This window comes from Lepidochelys kempii, chromosome 11 (genome assembly GCF_965140265.1).
Source record: "Lepidochelys kempii isolate rLepKem1 chromosome 11, rLepKem1.hap2, whole genome shotgun sequence".
In the NCBI taxonomy this organism is placed as follows: domain Eukaryota; kingdom Metazoa; phylum Chordata; order Testudines; family Cheloniidae; genus Lepidochelys; species Lepidochelys kempii.
In genome coordinates this window covers 56,629,575-56,648,679 of record NC_133266.1, presented here as the reverse complement: position 1 = coordinate 56,648,679, position 19,105 = coordinate 56,629,575, and the positions used below count along the sequence as shown (strand labels likewise).

At 42.4% G+C, this 19,105-nt stretch overlaps 1 protein-coding gene across 10 annotated transcripts in view; it reads left to right on the top strand.

Moving 5' to 3' along the window:
• ANKRD44 (ankyrin repeat domain 44) overlaps positions 1-19,105 on the top strand; it is a 215,684-nt gene that overhangs the window by 139,290 nt on the left and 57,289 nt on the right. For all 10 annotated transcript variants that reach the window (XM_073306276.1, XM_073306275.1, XM_073306269.1 and 7 more), the window contains exons 14-16: positions 2,031-2,171; positions 6,555-6,638; positions 13,761-13,872. In XM_073306276.1, coding sequence (XP_073162377.1) covers positions 2,031-2,171; positions 6,555-6,638; positions 13,761-13,872 — 337 coding nt within the window. The remainder of the gene's footprint in view (positions 1-2,030; positions 2,172-6,554; positions 6,639-13,760; positions 13,873-19,105) is intronic.

Below are 19,105 nucleotides of genomic sequence, written 5' to 3'. Positions count from 1 at the left end.
GATTTAAAAAATAGGAGCCTACTCCATCTTTAAGCTCTGATCCTGGAAATGCATATGCATGTGCTTAATTTCACACACTGTTAGTAGTCCCTTTAACTTTAGTGGCTACTCATGGTGTGTAAAGTTAATCATGTGCATAGGACTTTGCAGGATTGAGGCCTTAAGCACCTAAACAAATTTTCAAAATGGCTGAGCTGTCAGCGGCTCCCAATCTAGTCAATGGGACCTGCTGAATTGGTCTGCCATTTTGAAAATCTAGTGAATTTTTCAAGAGCCTAAATTATTTTTGTGTTATGGAAGGGGTAAAATTGGGGGCCAGATCTTATGCACTATGCACCTTTGCGGGCAGCAGTTTAAAAATTACCCACCACAAATCTCCTCCCTCTTGAACAATTTTCCATCCTTCCAATTAAAATTTCTCTTCCCCCAACCCCCCACACCCCATTTTAAAATCGAAAAACAGATGAGCCTTGTAAAGAACCCAGACATTCGTCAGATTTGGGCTATTTTGGACCACAGATGGGAAGAAATTTCAAATCCGTGTTCTACAGAATTCCCAGTCAAAAGCCCCCTGTCATGCTAGCCAGCAGGGAACCAGCTCAAATGCCTTTGTTTTTCTCAGTGGTGGCAATGCAGCAAAGCTAATACTGAAATGAGTTAGGAGCCTCACTTTAGGTCCCCACTTTTGAAAATCTTGGTCCCAATATGTGTGATTTACTTGCTTTTGAACTGCGATATGAGTAATAGCATAGTTCAGTTTAAAGAGCTGGATAGCAAGGATAGTGTAATCCAAAAAATACTACAACTGTAACCAAATTAAAATGGAAAAAAATGAGTCTTGCCGTATTTTTAAATGGGTATTCTTTAAGGATCATTTGTGCTATGTATCTCAGAAAGGACATTGTAAAAGTTATAGCAAATTAAATATACAAGATTATAACTTTTAGGAGGTTTTGCTCTTGTTCATAATGACGACATAAACTAATCTAACATAAAAAGGCTCTAATATGTTACAGGCATTATTGGCATTCCAACCTAAAGGTGCAGTAAAGGGCTTTCTGATTTGTTTTTAAACCATATGCACTAAACAGACACAGTGAGGTATGTCACCTTTTCAGCAACAGCTTTGAAATAAAAACAAAGCTGTTCTTTATCCTGTGTAAATGAAACAGGTACAAAATTGAGAGCACTAGTAAGAAAATGAAGCATTCTTTGGTTATTTATATTTCACAACTTCCCCAAAAAATAAGTGAAACAAAAAAACTTTTTTTTTTGTACTGAAGAATTTTAATTGGTGGAGGTTTTTCGTGTCTTTGAGTGGTAGAAGCAGCCTTTGAAAATTTCATACCCAGCAGGGAACTCCTGCCTTCCCAGCAATGAATGTGCTTTCTGAATGATACTCATGCTTCTGAGTTGGGGATGCTAAATCTCTGACTCTGTGAACTATGCTGCACAATGAATTCTTTCTTGGATTTTGGAATCTGTCAGTGTGACAGGGTGGATAGGTCATTGCACAGCTATGTCACACCCCACCACAGTCATTGCCCATAGACTCTGACTGAGCCAGGCAACATCATGATGTTTTGAGGATTAAATACAGGCTGATGTTTCATTGTGTCACCCTGAGTTGAGGCAACAGGCTGCAGCTGAGCCTGCTGACTTAAAAAAGGGGCTGAGCTACTTTCATGAGAGGGAGAGACAGGGTACAAACCAGGCAGAGAGCTCTGGAGACATAAGAACTGCCCTTTCGGTGGTGTTTTGTTCGGTTTTATATTGCTTGTCTGGAGTTTAGACCATTAAACTTCATTAAGTGAATGTGGCCAGAGACTAATTCTTGTTTTTTGGTTGAACAAGAAGCTGTAAATAAACCCCCAAATCTGAGGGTTTTTGGGGATGGGTGGGGAGGGAGGAGCATGGAGGTTGTTTTGTTTTACCTGAGACCGCTCTAGGAATGGTGCAATTGGGACTCATTAGTATAATCCACGTCATGCTGAAGTGTCTGAAGTAATAAATTGCTATTTGTTTTGCAGGACACCTTTGCACTATGCAGCTGCGAATTGTCATTTCCACTGTATTGAGACACTGGTGACCACAGGGGCAAATATTAATGAAACGGATGACTGGGGACGTACTGCTTTGCACTATGCTGCTGCTTCGGACATGGACAGAAAGTAAAAAAGCTTATTTGTATTCCTTGTTTTTACTGTGTTTCCAACTCATTGTCATTTGTATTCTCTTCCTGCCACAATCTCATTTAAACAAACAAACATAAACCCACTAGCAAAGGTAATCCTCTTCCTCCTCCTAGACACACCCATTATTGAAATAGCTTTGACTATAAGCAGAGTCATGTATAGTGCAGTTATGCTGCTGCACAATGTATGTTTTTATTCAAGTTGCAACATAAATCGCCAAAATGCTGCCCACCTTCTCCTGCTGAACGACTTCCTCTCCCATTTTGCCTTCCTGTTTCCTTATTCTGGTGGTTTTCCCACAAGAGAGAGTTCAGGGAATTTCCCATTCCTGCTCTACTGTTTTGGTCTTTTTAAAAGGACATAGCATGAGGCAATGCGAGGGAGATCTTTCCAGGTGTGGGATGACAACAAAGACAAGCTATTGCCAGCATACCCATATGACAGTGGTGGAATAGGTCCGAGGGTGCTGGAACAATATGTACAGTGGAGGTTTTAAGAGCCATTCAACCAAACTGTAAATCCTGTATATCATGGAAACCACTTCAAGCCAGGCAGTGCACCTTCATCCCTAGTTTCAGCACCTATGAGTTAGGCCCCTTGTGAACATCACTGTGTGGGCTGACAGAAACAGAACCCATTGGGGGTGAGAGGCTGCTAAGCAACTGGGGACTCAGCAGGAGACGTAAGATTCTGTGTTCCAGCAGAAAAATGGGAACAGCCACTGGCAGAAAAGACCACTGTACTTGTGGGAACTGGAGGTCCATTGGTTGGAGGTGTTATGCCATGCTCTTAAGCCAATTGGGAACAAAATCTGATTCTAGTGGGGTTAAGAAACGCTCCGCAACAGCTTCATTAATGACATCTCCATCTCCCCTTCTCTCAAATCTCTGGTTAGTCTGTACAATTTCTAATTCTCAGTTTGTTCCATAATTTGGTGGTGTCTACCCTATGACAGGAAGCATAGATCAAATGGCCTTGATTATAGCGTTAGGTCTCCTTTGGAATTTAAAACCATTAGTCTGCTGTTTTCATTTCCTGTTAGATATCCCCACACAGTTCTCTCTGTTCCTTCTCTGCTTCTCTCCTGGTCTAAGGGATCATTCACTTTAGTTTCGTATACATTTAAGTCTTGTAACAAATTGTTTGACATACAATTCATTTCCAGTATAACACCTTCAAAAAGCTTCATTGCTCTCTTTAAATGGCCTCTGCGTAGCCCCACTGTAGAAGGTTGTGTGCCAGGCCATTGCAAACCACAGAACCATTCCCTGCAGTAAAACAGATAGGAAGTATATGAACATCACCCTCAGATCCATATGGTCCTACCCATGAGGCAGCAGCAGGGTCTTCAAAGGACTGCACTTCCTGTACATCCATCCCTAGTATATGATAGAGTAGAGGGAAGGCAAGTGGAAGTTTCTAGGTATGTCTCCATCAGGAGCTGTTACTCCTTGTACTGAAAGAAGTCAGGGCCCTGCCTGTAAACAGGCCCTGGGCCAAGATTAGGATGCATCAAGCCAGTTTTAGCAGCAGCAGAAAGCCTGATTCATTTAGTCAAGTCCCCAAACATCAGTAAGATTGCTTTTCCCTCGTTGCACTCCTGGTTGTTTCTATGGCTTTCAAGATAGTGAAGGGGGGCAGTACCTTCACATGACACCTCCCCCCCCCACCCCCACCCCCGGATAGAGAATCACATAAACTAGGCCAGCTTTGAAAATGATCTTCTTTGTTGGTGGCTTTTGCAATGTGCATATCCAAAAAGATACTAAACTATCAGGTGGCGATGGACCTCTATAGAATGTCGTCTTATGGAGTAAAAATTTCCTGTGAGATGACCCTTTCCGGAGAAGTTAAAAGGTGAGACACATGTTGCTGGACATGTCTAGCACTGTTGCTCATTCTCTGGCATCAGCAGTTATACTTCACAATGTTTTATGGCTCAGACTGTTTGGGTTGCCTCAAGATGTTGCACTCTAATGTTTTTGATTTGCTCTCTAGAGACCCCGAGGTAATACTAAATCTATTGAAATTAGAAAACTAGATACTAGATCTATGGCTAAGTCCCTAGGGTTTTCTCACCCATCTTTCAGACCAAAGTTGTCATCTGTCTCATTTCGGAATCTCCTCAGTCCTCTTATCTCTTTGGGTGCCAACCCCAGCAATAGAAAAAAGCATTTAAGCCTGCTAAGACTTCTGAATCTAACAATTACAGTAAAGACCATGTTTATCGGCCATGGTATATGTCATCCTTGCCTGCTGTTTCGCCTGGTGGTGTCATAGAGCTTGGAACTAATCCTACCCCTTCCCATTCTTTGAGAGGGGAACAAAGGAATTTAGGACTGGAAGGTGTATCCTGGGTCATTGAGTCCAGTCCTAAATTACAGGCAGTCCTGTCATGTAATCCCAATCATGAATTCATCATGCTCCATCTCAAGACGAGTAAGGTTGTCTGACCCCACTACTCCTGTTGCTTACAGTTAGCACGGACTGTTGAATCTTGGAGACTGCAGAAGGAGCTCGCAGTTAGAAAACACTGAGCAAATTTGATGTGGAAGGCCCTGAGACACAGCACACATGGATGCATCTTCTTCTCTCCCCTCCTCCCCCTGTCATTTTTCACAGAAAAAACACATTTCACACTTAGTTCCAACTGGAGCATTGGATTTGAACATCATGGGGAGTGTTCTTGTCTTCTTATATTGTCCTTTTAGTAGCCACTGTATCACTTAGATGAGTGAATAAGATTCAAGAATTCCCTTACTGATCTGCCTTTAGAATGCTATGGAATGATACTATGCTTTTGTGGCCTTACCCTGAATTTATGCCGGATGATTATTTTATGTTCATTGCCATTTTGTAGGTCGTCATGACTATTTCAACATATGGAAAAAAAATTCCAGAGGTCAGGCTATTTAGGTCCAAAGACCATTGAAGATGATTCTTCTTTGTATCCAGCCCAGTAATGAGCAGTTCAGGAAGGACTAAAAGTTTGTTCTACCAGAGATTTAGCTGTCTTGACTTCTTCTCAGTTGAATGTATCCATTCCTACACTGAGAATTCACAAATGCATTTTAATGAAATAGATAGGCCGCATACCAGTAAATGGAGATTTCTGAATGTATTGCCTCTGCAGATCAGCACAGACTCTCCCTCCACCCCACTTGTTGAGACTTATTAATAGATTTAAGTGAGATCATCTGAATGTGGTTAGCAGATACAGCCTTTAACTGTGGCTGGGAATATTTGGGTCCATGGTCAATGCATGTGCCATCCTCTAACACTTTTACAGCATTGAATGGTTCATTTACTTCTGAGGCACGACACATGAGTAATAGTCAGGGAACATCCTGTATCAATTAATGGTACATATTCTGCATATCTCAAATATCTATAATGTCTGAAATCCTACTGGATTTCAGACAGAATTGGGATCATTATTGGGTTACATAGTGTCAAATCTGGATGTGGAGGATGGGACACTGAATGTTTTGAAGAGATGCACCATTCTGTACTGCTCAAAATCCAGTCTGGAATACATGTGTTGGATAGAGACTAAAATTAGTTATGGGCAAATTAGTTTGGCAAAAAATCCAACTAGACCAAACTGTGTTTTTGAGTCAAATATTTGTGAAGGTTCATAGCAGTTCAGAAACTTTTTTTTCTTTCTTGGCTCTTGATTTCTCCAGTCCTGAGAGTCAAATAATGTCTGTCTACAAAATTTAACCCACTACCAGCCATCCCCACCAGACTGATCCCCTTCATGTAACATTGCCAGAGACACTCCACTTTCCAGTAGGCTCAAAAGTTTGAATATTTGTTCAGCCCTTTACATGTCTAAAGAGTTTTGCTGGAGTGTCATCATAGTGTTGCCTAGAACTTTAGCAGAGTGTGGGAACTGTCAGCAACCCTTCGAGAGCACAGTCAAGACAGGCCAATTTAGTGCTGGTGGTTAAAATTTCACAGGGTTCTATTCCTTGGTCAACAGGGAAGTACAGCAAGTTACCATGGGTAGAGGATGGAGATGGGGAACACAGGATTGCAAAGAAGAGTCTTTGAGGGCAAGGGGCAGGTGTGGAGAAACAGAAAGTTCCAGAAAGTGATGAACAAACTGGTTCTGATAGAAATCAAAACTTTTTGATTACTTTGGAAGTTGACATACAGAATGAAGAGCTGGTATATTTTAGGTGTGTTCAATGTTTGGGACTGTGATTAGCTTATATGCTAGGCCCTTTATTTAACCTGACTAATGCCAAGAAGTGGTCACTTGATTGGAGGAGAGAGTGGGGGTGGTAAATTACACCAAAATCACTGATATGACATTTTGAAAACGAGTTGCATTTTTCTATCCCTTATGTTAAGAAGAAAGAATATTTTAGGTAACTCCCATGAAAATGCCGAAGAACTTGAAAGAGCCAATGAGATGAAGGAAAAAGAAGCTGCATTGTAAGTTTGGTGTCAATACAGCAGACTCCATTTTTAGAGAATCGCTCTGCTTCTTTGGGCTGCAGTTTACACTCCTATCTTGTTCACTCATTGCTCTGCTACAAATGCCTGATACTATTGGGAGTTAACCAGAGTAAACTGCTCTTTGATGTATAAATGTATTTACCAATTCTGTTTCCATGCTTGTTGCTTTCCCTAACTACATGTTTATTGCATTGATACTCTAATAATTCTTTAATATCACACACTATTTTATTTAAATGCAATACACTGGGTTTGTATGTTGCAAGGAAAATATAACCCAGTGTCCTCAACAAGTATTACTGTGTTCAAATCTGATGTTTTTATGCAGTGTTTTTGTTTAAAATGACACTGTTCATAGATTCATAGATATTTAGGTCAGAAGGGACCATTATGATCATCTAGTCTGACCTCCTGCACAATGCAGGCCACAGAATTTCACCCACCACTCCTAAAAAAGACCTCACACCTATATCTGTGCTATTGAAGTCCTCAAATTGTAGTTTGAAGACCTCAAGGAGCAGAGAATCCTCCAGCAAGTGACCCGTGCCCCATGCTACAGAGGAAGGCGAAAAACCTCCAGGGCCTTCCAATCTGCCCTGGAGGAAAATTCCTTCCCGACCCCAAATATGGCGATCAGCTAAACCCTGAGCATATGGGCAAGATTCATCAGCCAGATACTACAGAAAATTCTTTCCCGGGTAACTTGGATCTTACCCCATCTAAAAACCCATCACAGGCCATTGGGCCTATTTACCATGAATATTTAATTACCAAAACCATGTTATCCCATCATACCATCTCCTCCATAAACTTAGAGTTTAATCTTAAAGCAAGATAGATCTTTTGCCCCCACTACTTCCCTCGGAAGGCTATTCCAAAACTTCACTCCTCTGATGGTTAGAAACCTTCGTCTAATTTCTAATCTAAATTTCCTAGTGGCCAGTTTATATCCATTTGTTCTTGTGTCCACATTGGTATTGAGTTTAAATAATTCCTCTCCCTCTCTGGTATTTATCCCTCTGATATATTTATAGAGAGCAATCATATCTCCCCTCAACCTTCTTTTAGTTAGGCTAAACAAGCCAAGCTCCCTGAGTCTCCTTTCATAAGACAAGTTTTCCATTCCTCGGATCATCCTAGTAGCCCTTCTCTGTACCTGTTCCAGTTTGAATTCATCCTTCTTAAACATGGGAGACCAGAACTGCACACAGTATTCCAGGTGAGGTCTCACCAGTGCCTTATATAACGGTACTAAAACCTCCTTATCCCTACTGGAAATACCTCTCCTGATGCATCCCAAGACGACATTAGCTTTTTTCACAGCCATATCACATTGGCAGCTCATAGTCAACCTATGATCAACCAATACTCCAAGGTCCTTTTCCTCCTCCGTTACTTCTAGTTGATGCGTCCCTAGCTTATAACTAAAATTCTTGTTATTAATCCCTAAATGCATGACCTTACACTTCTCACTATTAAATTTCATCCTATTCCTATTACTCCAGTTTACAAGGTCATCCAGATCCTCCTGTAGGGTATCCCTGTCCTTCTCTAAATTAGCAATACCTCCCAGCTTTGTATCATCTGCAAACTTTATTAGCACACTCCCACTTTTTGTGCCCAGGTCAGTAATAAAAAGATTAAATAAGATTGGTCCCAAAACTGATCCTTGAGGAACTCCACTGGTAACCTCCCTCCAACTTGACAGTTCACCTTTCAGTAGGACCCGTTGTAGTCTCCCCTTTAACCAATTCCCTATCCACCTTTCAATTTTCCTATTGATGCCCATCTTATCCAATTTAACTAATAATTCCCCATGTGGCACAGTATCAAACGCCTTACTAAAATCTAAATAAATTAGATCCACTGCGTTTCCTTTATCTAAAAAATCTGTTACTCTCTCAAAGAAGGAAATCAGGTTGGTTTGGCACGATCTACCTTTTGTAAAACCATGTTGTATTTTGTCCCATTTACCATTGACTTCAATGTCCTTAACTACCTTCTCCTTCAAAATTTTTTCCAAGACCTTGCATACTACAGATGTCAAACTAACAGGCCTATAATTACTTGGATCACTTTTTTTCCCTTTCTTAAAAATAGGAACTATGTTAGCAATTCTCCAATCATATGGTACAACCCCTGAATTTACAGATTCATTAAAAATTCTTGCTAATGGGCTTGCAATTTCTTGTGCCAATTCTTTTAATATTCTTGGATGAAGATTATCTGGGCCCCCCGATTTAGCCCCATTAAGCTGTTTGAGTTTCGCTTCTACCTCAGATATGGTGATGTCTACCTCCATATCCTCATTCCCATTTATCATGCTACCATTATCCCTAAGATCCTCTTTAGTCTTATTAAAGACTGAGGCAAAGTATTTGTTTAGATATTGGGCCATGCCTAGATTATCCTTGACCTCCACTCCATCCTCAGTTTTTAGCGGTCCCACTTCTTCTTTCTTTGTTTTTTTCCTATTTATATGACTATAGAACCTTTTACTATTGGTTTTAATTCCCTTTGCAAGGTCCAACTCTACTTGACTTTTAGCCTGTCTCACTTTATCCCTACATATTCTGACCTCAATAAGGTAGCTTTCCTTACTGATCCCTCCCTTCTTCCACTCCCTATATGCTTTCTGCTTTTTCTTAATTACCTCTCTAAGATGCTTGCTCATCCAGCTTGGTCTACAACTCCTGCCTATGAATTTTTTCCCCTTTCTTGGGATGCAGGCTTCCGATAGCTTCTGCAGCTTTAATTTAAAATAATCCCAGGCCTCCTCTACCTTTAAACCCATAAATTCTTCAGTCCAATCCACTTCCCTAACTAATTTCCTTAATTTTTGAAAGTCAGCCCTTTTGAAATCAAAAACCCTAGTTGCAGATTTATTTTTGTTAATCCTTCCATTCAGTTTGAACTGAATTAGCTCATGATCACTTGAGCCAAGATTATCCCCTACAACCATTTCCTCTATGAGATCCTCATTACTCGCCAAGACCAGATCTAAAATGGCATCCCCTCTAGTCGGTTCAGCAACTACTTGTTGAAGGAATCCATCAGCTATCGCATCTAGGAAAATCTGAGCCCTATTATTATTACTAGCACTCATCCTCCAGTCTATATCTTGGAAGTTAAAGTCTCCCATGATCACACAGTTTCCATTAGTATTTACTTTATTAAAAACATTAAAAAGGGCTCTATCCATATCCAAATTAGATCCCGGCGGTCTATAGCACACCCCAAGCACTATCCCAGGGGAGGCTCTAATAGTTTTCTTCCCCAATTTAATTATTGCCCAGACAGACTCAGTCATATCCATTTCATCGCTTCTTATTTCTTTACATTCTATCTCATCATTGATATACAGTGCTACTCCACCACCTTTACCTTTATTTCGGTCTTTCCTAAACAGCACATACCCTTCAATACCTGTAGCCCAGTCATGACTACTATTCCACCAGGTCTCTGTTATACCTATAATATCTGGTTTCACTTCCTGCACCAGTAACTCTAGTTCCTCCATTTTGTTACCTAGGCTCCTTGCATTAGTGTACAAACATCTTAATTTTTGCTGTTTGGCCTCACTCACATTCTGTACCCTATTAGGCACGGTTATTTTACTACCAGTATAACCTATTAGACTTGTATCTACACTGCCCTTCCTCCTACCTACAGCTGTATCCACTCTTACTTCATTTTCTTTCCACTCTATGCTAAATTCTGGCGTGGAGATTACCTGGACATCTCCCAACCATCTCCCCCAAATTCCTAGTTTAAAGCTCTCTTAATCAGTTGTGCCAGCCTCCATCCTAGAAGTCTATTTCCTTCCCTACTCAGATGAAGTCCATCCCGAGAGAACTGTCCTCTATCCATGAATGCCTCCCAATGGCCATACATCCCAAAGCCCTCCTTATAGCACCACTGCCTAAGCCATCTATTGATAGTCATAATCTTGTCACACCTTTGTTGCCCTTCTCTAGGAACAGGCAAAATCCCACTAAAGATCACCTGAGCCTCAATTTCCTTAAGCGTCCTCCCCAGCCTAACATAGTCTCCCTTAATACTTTCCAGTGAGAATCTAGCCGTATCATTTGTTCCCACATGAAGGATAATTAGGGGATTCTTTCCCGCTCCCTTTAGAATCCTTTTTAACCTCAGGTCTACATCCCGTATCTTAGCACCTGGAAGACAGCACACCCTCCTATTTTCTGGATCAGCTCTGGTTACAGGCCTATCTATTCTTCTCAATAAAGAGTCCCCAATCACATAGACCTGCCTTTTCCTAGTGACGGTGCTATTCTCCAGTCTATCCCCTGTTCCCTCTGGCTGCAAGTTTTTTCCATTCCCATTCTCCCTTGTAATCCTTTTTAACCCATCCTGTATCCTCCTGGGGCTCATATTTGGTGTAATCTCCATTAACTCTTCCCCTTTTCCTATAGGACTAACCGCTCTTCTCTTCTTCCTTGCCCTGTCACCTTCAGTGACTACCTGCTGAGCCCCTTCTTCATTTTCCAACTCTGCAAACCTATTCTGAAGCTCTATTTCTCCTTCACTAGCCCGTCTTTTCCTCTGCCTAGTTCTTTTAGTCACATGCTTCCACTGACCACTTTCCTCACCCAGTCTCCCCTCAAAATTCCCTAGTCCTGCTTCCATCTGCAAGTCTGAGCTTTTCCCTTCAGATACCTCATGTCTTTGCTCCATAATCTGCTCAAACCCCTTCCTAAACTCTACCAGACTTTCCACCTGCATCTCCAAACCTCTGATCTTTTCCTCCATCAGCTCTATCAGACGGCATTTCATGCAGACAAAACTCTTACCAGGTGCCCCCTCCAGGATCATGTACATACCACAGCTTCCACATCCAGTCATCTTCATTGTGTCATCTGCTACATGGGTCACTCCCACTGCCACCTCTGAATCTGTCATAGCCTTCCCACCTAAATCCTGTTAATCTGGGAAACACAAACCACACCAAAACACCACCACCCACAGCAAAACCAAACCCCACACAAGCACCACAAGACAAACTCCCCTTTCAAACTCCCCTGTTTACAGCTCTGTTTGCTAGCTCCTGTGCCGCTGCCTGACTGGCTGCTACCTTTATAGGACCCCTACCCAGGGAAGCCCCGCCCCCTAATCAGGGCTCAGCCTCTCTCCCAGGACAAAGCCCCTACACATACAGATACCACCAATACAAAACCAAACACACACAAATACCTTCTCCTCCAACAGAACTCCCACTCAAACTCCCCTGTTTACAGGTCTGTTTGCTAGCTCCTGTGCCGCTGCCAGACTGGCTGCTACCTTTATAGGACCCCTAGTCAGGGAAGCCCCGCCCCCTAATCAGGGCTCAGCTTCTCTCCCAACACAAAGCCCCTACACATACAGATACCACCTATACAGAACCAAACACACACAAATACCTTCTCCTCCAACAGAACTCCCACTCAAACTCCCCTGTTTACAGCTCTGTTTGCTAGCTCCTGTGCCGCTGCCTGACTGGCTGCTACCTTTATAGGACCCCTAGTCAGGGAAGCCCCGCCCCCTAATCAGGGCTCAGCTTCTCTCCCAGCACAAAGCCCCTGCACATACAGATACTAACCATACAAAACGAAACACAAACACACAAATACCTTCTCCTCCAACAGAACTCCCACTCAAACTCCCCTGTTTACAGCTGTTGTTGATAATAGTTTTACATTAGTTTGACTGCATGGTTGTGACATGTGGAAGAGAGTGACAAAGAAATGGAGGAGATGGTATGATGGGATAACATGGTTTTGGTAATTAGATATTCATGGTAAATAGGCCCAATGGGCCTGTGATGGGATATTAGATGGGGTGGGATCCGAGTTACCCAGGAAAGAATTTTCTGTAGAATCTGGCTGATGAATCTTGCCCATATGCTCAGGGTTTAGCTGATCGCCATATTTGGGGTCAGGAAGGAATTTTCCTCCAGGGCAGATTGGAAGAGGCCCTGGAGGTTTTTCGCCTTCCTCTGTAGCATGAGGCACGGGTCGCTTGCTGGAGGATTCTCTACTCCTTGAAGTCTTTAAACTACGATTTGAGGACGTCAGTAGCACAGATACAGGTGTGAGGTTTTTTGCAGGAGTGGTGGGTGAAATTCTGTGGCCTGCGTTGTGCAGGAGGTCAGACTAGATGATCATAATGGTCCCTTCTGACCTAAATATCTATAAAGAAAACGTTTTGAAATCTTTTTCCAGAGGGGTAAAAAATTAAACTCTGATAGATGACCCAGCGAGTACCCAGAAAATATTTGATTCAGATAGAGAAATTATCACTATCAAAAGAATTCAAAAGATATGTATTTAGGATCATAGCTCATTTGCCATTGAGTTCAGAGTCAGCCAGCTACTGGATTAGTTTAGATACCTGTGATTTTGATCAGTAAATTTTGAACTATATCAGTAATGACAAAGTACAGGCACAGGATGGAGTCCAGTATCACATGATCTAGTCACATGCCCTTGCATGTTTTGATGAGTCATAGCAGCCATTATCCATATACTGGCTGAAGCATTCACAGGAAAACCCATCAGGTAGAGATAAGGTTCTCCTGTGGCCTATAGTGTGTCTTAATAGGCCATCACCTTGAATGGTTCATCCACAATGTGCTGGCTACACTGGATGTAAACTACCTTGTTGGTGTTACCCAGGAGCAAACACATTTGAAATACTGGTACATAGTCAATATCCATAACTTTAGATACAAAAACGATACATTCGTACAAATAGGGTCATCATATTCAGCAAATCATAACTTTTCCATTGATACTTTACATGACATACTTCATATAAGACATACCATAATCATATCCTCATGGTATATATGGTGGTGTCATGGTGTTGCTTTGGGATACAGAGTGTCACAGTATCAAACAAGCTACTCCAAGACCAGCAGATACTGCTGCACAGAAGTTTAAGGCAGGAAAACTCTTGTGTGGTACGAGATTCTGTAAGGAACATAATATTGAATAGCCAGCCTTTTAGAAAAGAGGCTTTAGTATTGCTCATAGTTGCAATGGAGATGATTCTGTTAAATGGTATGATCTGTAATTTAAATGTGTACATTATTCACAGGTGTCTAGAGTTCCTGCTTCAAAAGGATGCCAATCCATCGATCCAAGACAAAGAAGGGTACAATACAGTGCACTATGCTGCTGCTTATGGCCATAGACAGTGTTTGGAATTGGTGAGTCAGCTCAATCAGTGCTAAGACATCCATTTTCAGAAGATGTTCACGGGCATGTTATGAACTCTACAGGATTGTTATTGTTTGAGCACCATAGATGTTCATGATGCTGAAGAAATGTAGAGGAAGGTACACTGCAGACAAATATTCAGAACCAGATGTAACTTGGCATTGTTATGGCCCTTTCAACATAGATCCTTGATCCCTGCACAAAGCCAGAGTAAATGGCCCTCATGTGGGGGCAGACAGGTGGCATTCTCCTCCCTTTCTCCCACCCCGTTTTCCAGAGGCATGGAGCGCAAAGCTAGTTGTTCTATCTTGTCCATGAAGTCATGGGCGTACTGGACGTGCTCCAGTCCCAGCTGTCCTTTTGCATTGCTATGAAAAGAGCCATTAAGGAGGACTGCAGCTGCAGGAGATACAGACCCAAAGCCTCTCTCCCCTGCACAGGGGAACCATAATGGGTTGATCTCTGGTTAGAAATGTCCTTGCCTATAGGAATGGGAGCAGAGTTTGGGTCTTTGTGTTTAGGTGGTGTTGAACATGTGGTATGTGTTTGTTTAAGGCTCCAATTCAACAAAGTACTTAAGCATGGGTTAGCTATAAAATACATGATTAATCCAATCACTGTTCAACAAAACACTTAAACACACAAGATCAATGGGACTTAAGCACACGTTACATGCTTCACTGGATCAGAGCCTAAGTGTAGCATGGCTTTGGAGAGTTTTGATTGCAGTCAAAACATTACTTAAATGTGTTTTTTTTTATGTGGCTATTCATCATAGACAACACATTAACTGAATGATCTAATGAAGCTGAGTAATGGTAGCATGACACTCCTTACTATCAACTGCACAAAAGTGTAGTACCTTTTCTTACGTATTATGCAGTAATTGCAGTATTGCCATAGTCCATGTCAACATTATACTCCCTAATTTTCATATGTTTAACCATATCAGGTAGGGAAAGGATATACTTGTCAGGAAAAAAAGCAGAGTTGCTAGAAAATTATATAGTGTGAATTTATAAAAAGCTCTGAATTGTAAAAATGAATAGCATGTGATGCAGATTAGCTGAAGTGCTTGAAATTTGAAGTATGATGAAGATTTTATTTATATTGTTGGATGTTTTGTTGGCTCTAATCATACCAAAAATGGCGTAAAGTTGAGAAATAAAATTTTATGTGTACTCAGTCCCGTAAAACAGAGGCATCTGGTGCCTTTTTAGAACCTTTTTTTTGCTTCCTTGGTTTGTTTAACAGGCCAAATTATTTCTGTATTAAAAGGGGTGACGGCACAATACACAGGGACTACTTTTCATAATATGCATAGTATTAGTCACAGTTGCCATATGGGAAATTGTGTTGATGGTCTACATCAAAGTCACAAAATCAAGGAAGCTCTAAATTGAAATTTCCCTATGGCAGCTCTAAATCCAAGTTTTAGGTGGAGCATTAAGCCTTATTAACTCTCCCCCTTAATTTGTGAGCATACATGTCCCCTCTCCCTTGTCATTGCTGCCAGGCTTCCCTTGTTTGGTGCCTCCTCCTAGCAATGTTCTCATGTGTCCTGTCCTGTTTGGGAGGCTGTCCTTGTGTGGATCTTTCATTTAGAAATGATACAGACATGCAAGGAAAGCAAACATATTCTGCTCTGATCCCTCGTTCTCGTTTGTCTGAGTTCTGGGGCTGCACCCTGTCGCACTGGGTCAGATTATGTGTTGTGCCTCCCAGAAGCAAGGGGGAGAAGACAAAGGGGGCTTTGTGACAGCTTTGCATCTTGACCATCTTTGGCTGTTCCCCTGGCCAAAATGGACCCTGAAATAACTAAGGCAGTCTGAAGAGTTATAGCCGCCTCCTTGGTACTGCTTGTAGCACGAGCCAGAGAGGCCATAATGGAGAAGTTCCATCCCCAGCACATCCACTATGCTATGACTTGCAGTGGAGCCAATGTAAAATCATCACTGGTGACAATGCTGTCATGTACCCTGATTATTTTGTGGAGAAGTGGTAGAATATTGTGTGTCTGGGTGCTAAGATATAAATCTTTACAGTTCAGGTGAAAAGGAACAGGAGCAGTGTGTGTTGTGGGAGACCCTGGCACGGTTTGGTTATAATTTAGTGTGCCCTGAACAAGAGAGGTATGTCTAGGATTTTGTCTGGAACCACAACCTTTATTTTAGCTATTGACTGCAGTAGATTGCCACGGTTTTTCTTAGTTTAACAAACCAGCCCTTAATTTTTTTTCATTTCCCTTCATGATTTTTTTTGTACTACAAGCCCCTCCTTTTCCATGTAACACAAGGAAGAAGAGTAAGTCATCAAATTCTGATTCCCATTCTTCACCCTCCATGTATTCATTGGAGGGAAAGAAAATACAAAATCTTTTCTTCATCCTAGACTGAGATTTAGAATCATGCCCAATCTGATCATCTCCTCTACCATAAACAACAAGAGTGACTTGTAACAGGGGTGGCTTGCCCCTTAATGGCTGGAGGGCCTGGGGCCAGCCAACCCTGATCATTAAAGGAGCTAGACCTGTGTGAGAGCTGCTAATTCCCTATAAAGAGCAGCAGGTGGCTGCAGTGAGTGGGGGATTCTCAGAAAACAGGAGCCTGCGAAGTGGTAGCTTGCTTGAAGAAGCAGCTGCAGGGGGCAAGACTGGCTTCTGTGGAGACATTGAACTGTGGCCCTGGTTTGGGAAAGAAAGCAAGAACTTCCCAACTAAGGGAAAAGAGACACTTTGGGGTCAGAAGAACCAGTGCGTGTCTCAGGACTAAATAAATTGGACCCCAGGTAGGGAATATTTTAATTTTTCCTTTAGACTGCATGGCTTTTAAGGAGCCCCATGAAGGAGAAAACAGGGATGGGGAATGGCAGAGGCACCCCTGTCTGTGAGGGGGAGCTCAGGAGGCAATAGCAGCCACACTGCTACAGATTGGTGCAGTCGCCAGGATCTCTGAACCCCTTCCTGTCAAGGACGGAAGCAACAACGGGGTAGCGCTGGAGAACAAGATGGAAGAAATACTGCATTATCTGATGTGACAACAGCAAATCCAGGTTGTCCTCTTGCAACTTCTGCAAGATCAGCAGACAACAGGAGGTGCTGTGGGTAGCCCAGCAAAATCAACAGCACGTGATCAGTGGAAAGGTATGCACTGGGCTTCTGTTTCTAGTGTGGGAAACAAGGACAGACTTGTTTGAATGCCCAGGGTGGCCAGTTTGAATGCCCAGGGTGGCAACCTGATTCTAGAGGTGGTCCAGTCAGAATCAGAGGAATGCTGAAGGATGGATCGGAGGAAAGGGGGGAAGAGGCCACCTAAATGCTATAAGTGTGGAAAGGCTGAGCACATTAAGTCTGCCCTTTGAAGAAGCAGTTGAGGAAAGCCCTGCAGTATAAGGAAGATAATCCCTGGCCAGATGGATGAAGGGTGAGAGGGTGCAGCAGATTCCCAACACAGAGGCCTAAGGAGAAAAAGGCCAAGAAGCATTTTGTTGTAGCATCAGAAGCCCATAAGCTAGGCAGGGGAATGCTATAGTCTGCTGCCAGAAGTGCCAGCTCCAGAGGGAAAAATCGTTTCCCTAACCAAGTTGGGGGAGATGACACTGGGTTGGAAGGATGAGCCAGAGAGGATCAGGTACCGAGTTAAAGAACTTAAGCACAGAATGGAGGAGGAGGCTAATGAGTTGAATAAAGCAGAGCAGCTGCAGGCTTGGGTCCAAGAAGTCAAGCAGCAGAAAACGTCAGCCAGGAGCGTGTATGAACAGTTCACATACCTGGAGGCTGCATAAGGGTGGATGCTGCAGTCACGGCAGAACCTGGTACTGCTGCCAAGAGGTGTGACACATGGCTGATAGGGGAGAAGAGTGAAAGGCTGACCTTTCTGAAAGAGAAGTATCAGGAGAAAATGGCTGCATTGGAGGAGGCCAGGCAGCTGACCTTGAGGGAAAGGAGTGAGCTGGCTGAGGAGTATCAGGCAACCCTAGAAGAAAGAGATCACCTGCTTATCATGGTTAGTGAACTGGATGGAGAATTGGAGAGTTCCCAAACCCTGCAGTCCCAAAGCTGAAAGCATCACTAAATGGAGGAAAATATAAATCTCTCCCCCTCCCCCCCCAGGGTAGAACTTGCCCTGGGGTGGGGAGTGCTCTTGGTGTGGGGAAGGAGATACAAAACAGGGCGACTTGACTCTTAATGTCTGGAGGGTTGGGCTACCTGTTACAGGACTCCTTAGTTAATGTTGCAGGAAGCATTCAATTCTAATTAACCCCAAGGTTGAATCTGTGGATTGATGCATAGGATTGCTTGCTTCAAGCATTCTGCAATTCATCAGACTTTCCAAAGGACTGGTTATATTCATGTTTTTCTGTTTTATGGTGGTTTCTGACCTAAACTGTATATAAAAAAACCCTACTTCAAATAATTGGTCACTTCTTAATTAAAAGATATAAAAAGGAAGAGACGATATAAAATGGAGATAAATTAGTTAGGAGAACTGATCCATGTTTCCTTAAGCATCCTACTTTTATCAGCATTATTTAAAAAAAATTCCTTGGTTTCAGTTGGGGAAAGGATAATTGTCCATGGAATATGATTTTTTTTGGCTTCTCTGTTATTCATTGTGGACCCTATCCTAGGAACAAAGGAGCTCCCTCAACTCTCGTTAAGATTAAATAAATCATTCCAGATTCTTCGAATAATTAAGGTTAATTTCTGCTCACAATTATGCTTTTCTGTAAGGTTGAGGTTGCACATGTATAACTGAAAGCGAGATTCTATCCTCAAAGCATCAGTGATCTGAAGTACACTCAGAAACTCAGCCCCTCCGTATTCACATAACGAACAGGAAGGTGATTTTAGAAAAATGTCCAACCTTACAATTAAGATGTGTGGTGCACATATAATGCTGTGAGTGTATGTGTTTTATTAAGAAGTGTAAGCTTCTCCCAATGTAAAGCAGGACTCTTGACACTGGAAAGTGGGGTGGGGCAAAAAGACTGGGCATATTAAGGCATGACAATCTCCCTTCTTCCAACCCAGGCCCCAAAGTAGGAGTTGCTAGCTTTGGAGGGGTGTGGCCTAGGCAGCTGGGATATATTCCCTGGTCAGTCTAAACTGGTAGGGCTGTGAGGGAGTCTCAACGGTGACTTAAAGTTGCCTCCCCTGCTCTTGCTCTCCAGTGGAACCTTTGAGGGAGGGCAGCAAGGAAATGTTACCTGTCCATCCTTTGT